This window comes from Anarrhichthys ocellatus, unplaced genomic scaffold (genome assembly GCF_004355925.1).
Source record: "Anarrhichthys ocellatus isolate YVR2014 unplaced genomic scaffold, GSC_Weel_1.0 scaffold3917, whole genome shotgun sequence".
Lineage (NCBI taxonomy): Eukaryota > Metazoa > Chordata > Actinopteri > Perciformes > Anarhichadidae > Anarrhichthys > Anarrhichthys ocellatus.
The window spans coordinates 1-5,025 of NW_022283891.1; the positions used below are offsets into that span (position 1 = coordinate 1).

General features: G+C 40.7%; 1 protein-coding gene across 1 annotated transcript; it reads right to left on the bottom strand.

The window, feature by feature from the left end:
- Positions 1-6: 6 nt before the first annotated feature.
- LOC116379222 (arrestin domain-containing protein 3-like) lies at positions 7-3,002 on the bottom strand. Its single transcript, XM_031841163.1, has one exon. The coding sequence runs from the start codon at positions 2,763-2,765 to the stop codon at positions 2,439-2,441; it is 327 nt and encodes a 108-aa protein (XP_031697023.1). The 5' UTR covers positions 2,766-3,002; the 3' UTR covers positions 7-2,438.
- Positions 3,003-5,025: the final 2,023 nt, after the last annotated feature.

Here is a 5,025-nt window from a genome sequence, read left to right on the forward strand (position 1 = left end):
TACTCTGTTACAGTAACAGTACTAATACCACATAGTTCAAATACTCTATATATGTTGAAATAATGTAACTGTATTCCTGTATTTTAGTTTCAGCAGCAGTGAAGAAGCTGAAGCTACAAACAGAAACGTGAACTCTACTTCCTCTTTTCTTTATTTGTTCTTCAGATTAAACATGATGATGTCAGCTTCCTGTCTGTCTGTCTGTCTGTCTGTCTGTCTGTCTGTCTGTGTTCGGCTGAGAGCTGTTATCAACAGCTTGCATGCATGTGTGTGTCAGGTTGGCCGCGAACACACACACACACGCACACACAGAGAGCAGGAGTAGACCGGTATGAACCAGACTGATCAGCCTCCTTCAGCTGGAAACTCCAACGCCTGCATCACAACTCGGCTCCTCATTGGAGGAGAATGTGACACGCATTACAATCTGGGCTCTGATTGGCTCGGCCGAGACAAGCCCCTTCCCACATTAGTACAGCCATGTGGTGTGTCGCATGAGAGGAGGAGGAAGAAGAGGAGGAAGAGGAGGAAGAGGAGGAAGGGCGTCAGACACCAACAGTGAACTAACAGGTAGACCTGAAACTCTGAGACTTAAATAAAAGATGAGGAGAAAAACAGCTTTCACACTCACACCATTTGATTCTTTACTCTTTCAAAATAAATCACATTTAAAGAGGAAATAAAGAGTCTTCATCACATTTACATCCTGGTACAAAAGTTCAACATGTAAACCATTGATGAAAACTACAGACATCTCACCAGGAGATCCATTTAGCAGCTGTTCTGGAGCTTTCCATCGAATCTCATGGTCTTCCTCAGCTGAGGTCCAACGATGAACTTTAAGTCACAAAGTTGAAGCAGCTGTTTTCCTTTAAGTTGTTTGTTTTGTCTTCAGATTTCTTTGTCTCGTGTGATATTAATATGAATATCTTTGTGTTTAGATCAGATCGAAGGTTTCCGGCTCAATCAATAAAGAACAAGAAGTATAAAACCTCTCCAGAAACCCGTGTAAAACCCTGAAACTACTACAAGCATACGAAGCTTCACGTCATCAGATAAAGATTTAATGTTCAATAAATAGACATGTCAGTGATGTCATCGAGGTAAGTAGGTCCTCACTTACAGAGAGACACCAAACTACCAAAAAGAGACAAAAACGACTAAAAACTGAGCCAAAAACAAAGAGACAGAAAAGAAGACGTACAGCGAGTACAAACACATCTCTTTGAATGAGTATCTCTTGTTGTGATGTCGGAAGGTTGGAGGTTTTATGTACATGTCTCTGTCCAGAGGACCGCTGTCTCTATATCTGTCTTTACATGATTTCTGTTATTTTATTGTTTATACTTTTGTTAAATCTTACTTTTATTCTCTTCTACATTAATGAATAGATTATTATTGAAATGATTAACCCTGGTTTGTCATTTCTTGTTCTGTAAACTTCAGTTCTTAAATCTGCAGATATTTTGAGCTTTTTATATTTGAGGATCTTCAGCTGAGGAAGATCATGTGACGCAATCAAAAGCTCAGGAATGTTCATCCTTTCCTTTGAGTCAAGAGTTCATCACTTCATCCCTAAAGTTGACTCTGATGTCATCGTTTCACTTCTTCTTCACCTTTGACCTCCATCAGAGAAACAAACTCTGACAGGAAGTCCATTCAATAAACAAAAGTCCTCCATGTTTCTGCTTCTTCTTCTGCTTCTTGTGGATGAAATGTCTCTCAATCCTTCACATGTTCTCACATTTAGAGCAGAACCACCAGTCTGCCTCACATGAACTGGTTCAGTTATTATCTCATTCACATCAAACTGTCCTGTTTGCATCGTTTTACAAGTAAAACAAGTACAAAACAACAGGTGGAGCTTTAAACAGCGGCTCATATTATTCAACGGACACACACGCGCGCACACACACACACACACACACACACACACACACACACACACACGCAGTCAGCTGGGTCCTCCCTCCTCCGCCCCTCCCTCTCTGGCCGTTTGTGAACAGGTTTGAACCGCTTCTAACAAAGGGAGTTGGCTGCTGAGCCTCGCTTCAGGATGTCATCAGTAAAGAAAACACGTTTCTGCTCCTTCAGTCTGATCGATGCACAAAACATCAACCATAAAAAAACGTTGGATTTTTTATTGGATCGATTTCTTTCTTTTTGTGTTTCTCAACTTGTGTTCTCCTTCCTGCAGTAAACTGAGATGTGAAGCAACAACCGCCTCTTATTAATTAAAAGCTTCACTGTGTGCACGTGAAGCCGTTTGATTCCATAACGCACGCGCTCGTTTGAAGAGAGAACATCAGCTGTTGCATCAGCACCAAAAACTGTCACCAGCGGATGTTTTCAGGCTTCTTTTGTTTGTGTCTCTCTGTATTAATAAAGTTTTTTCAGTTGTTTTTTTTTAAATGAAATCACAGGAATCAGCTGGTGTCTCAAAAGTTTGTGCAGCGATCAGCTGATCGTGTAAACAAAGTCTTACCTCGGTCCTCTCCGATCAGCGTGTCCCGGTGCTGCAGGTACTCCACCTCCTCCGTGTAGTTCTGCGTGTACGCGGTGTTCGCTCCGGTGTTCCTGGACTCGGTCCACCGCACCTTGGCGACTCCTCTCGCAGTCACCTCCAAGCTCCTCACGCGCACGTCTCCGCTCACCTGCACCACCACGCGCCCGGACACCTGGTCTCCGCCGGAGAACGCCGGCAGGTTGTTCTCGTTCAGGCTGTCGAAGTAGACCGCCAGGGCCCTCACTTTGCCCAGCACCATGATGACAATAATGAGGAAACTATATCAATATAAAATATATATTATAAAGAGTCTATGGAGGAGAAGTTGTGCGTAAAGAGCCCCGCGTGGCGCGGATACATGCGCCTTAGCTCCGGGAGCCCCGCACAGAGCCGGGTCCTCCTCCTCCTCCTCCTCCTCCGCGGTGTCGGTGTCGGTTCATCCGGGGTCTGAGACGCGCAGCTGACGGAGCTCCAGCTCTCCTCCTCCGGTGTCTCTCCGGTCTCTCTGCTGCCGTCTGCCTCCAGCCGCTCCGCTCTTAAAGCCTCTGTGCGCAAAAAAAAAGAAACCTCCACTGAGCATGTGCGCACAGCACGCACACACAATTTCACACACACACACGCACACATAATTACACACACACGAGCTGCAGTACAGTACAAATACTCAGAGTAGGAAATGTCTCCACTCACAGTTCTTATCGAAAGGAAATGCATTCAAATCATTTCAGAAATAGTTCTGAAATGTTTCTGCATCTAATTTAAATGGTGGAAAGTAACGAAGTACATTTACTGAACTACAAGTTTAAGATACTTGAGTTTTTCCATTTGATATTACTACTTCACTCTGAGGGAACTAATACTGTATGTAGTAGAAAGTATAGTATAGTACATAAGTACCTTAACTGTACTTGTGTATATTTACTTAGTTGGATCCACCGTTACTGGAAAAACTACAAATATTAAACAATACAGTGACATAAAGTAACTACGTACTGAAGTACTGTATAAGTACTTGTACTTCACTTGAGTAACTATTACTTCATGTTTTGTATTTAATGGCTCTGACTGATGTTGGAAACTACATTTACTCAACTGTACTTCACTTGACTATTTTCTGCTACTTTATATTTCTACCCCACTACCTCTCAGAGGGAAATACTACTCTTAAGTAGTAAAGTATGAAGTAGTAGTACGACATAAAGTACCTGTACTTTGTGTGAATTGACTAGTTCTATTCCACTGTTACTGTAAATAGGAAAATACTACAAACATTAAACAATACAGGGACATAAAGTAACTAATTACATTTACTCAAGGACTGTACTCAAATACAATATTGAGGTACTTTATATTACCGAATCATTTACAATTCATGCGTTTCTATTTAATGGTTCTGTTTCTGACTGAAGTACAAGTACATGTACTGTACTTAAGTACTTGTACTTTATATCTGCTACTTTATATTTATACTGTACTACATCTCAAAGATAATTATTGTACATTTGTACTGCACTACAGCAAGTTACTTTGCACTTATTAATAGAAAATAAAATCAATAAATAATGATGTATTGTTACAGATAAAACTACCTGCAGTACACAAAGTATTTAAAGTGATGAACACATAAAAGCATCCAAAAAAATCCAAAATGTAAGTAGAATAAATGATGTCACTTCCTCCTCACACCCAGCAGCTCTTCAGCAGCTTCTGATCGCACCGCACGCTCTTCTTCAGCCGATGCAGTCTGCTCTGATCCAGAAAGAGATTCATGTGAGAAATATAAGTTATTAATATTGTGATTATCTCCATTTTCTATCTAAACAGTGGCGGAAGAAGTACTCTGATCATAAGTAGTAATACCAATGAAAAGAAGTACTCTGGGACAAGTAAATATCCTGCATTCAAACTCTAGAATCGCAAAAGTATTTGTATCATAATATACTTAAAGTACCAAAAGTAAAAGTATTTTCTCGATGAATCGATTCATCATTTTGTCTGTAAAGTGTCAGAAAATATTCAGTTTATAATCAGATATGACAAAGAAAAGTGTCAACTCATCACATTTCAGAAGCTTCAATCATCAATTTTAACTTAAAAAATGATGAAAATATTTGTCGATTAATTGACTCGTTGAACTCGTGGACCGGTGCAGCTTCTGCTCCTCATCAGTCCATCACAGGAGATCAAGAGGACGGTGACCTCTGACCTCTGAACTTCCTCCTCTGTGAACTTAAATCATTTGTAGAATTTGTCCTCCAGCACAAAAATGACAAAACTGATATTCTGTGCTGATCTGAAGATAATGAAAAGCACGCGAGTCCCTCTGCTGGAGGAGCTTAGAACCATCGGTGAGAGGTACTTTATCAGAGTACAAGTACAAGAAGTACTGCAGGACAAAACGAACGGAACACAGAGGGCTCTCATCATTGTACTTCAGTACTTCAATTTCTTTCGTTTTTTCGTTTTTTGTTGTTTTTTTTAGGGGGGGGGGGGTAAATAAATAAATAAAACTAAACTTG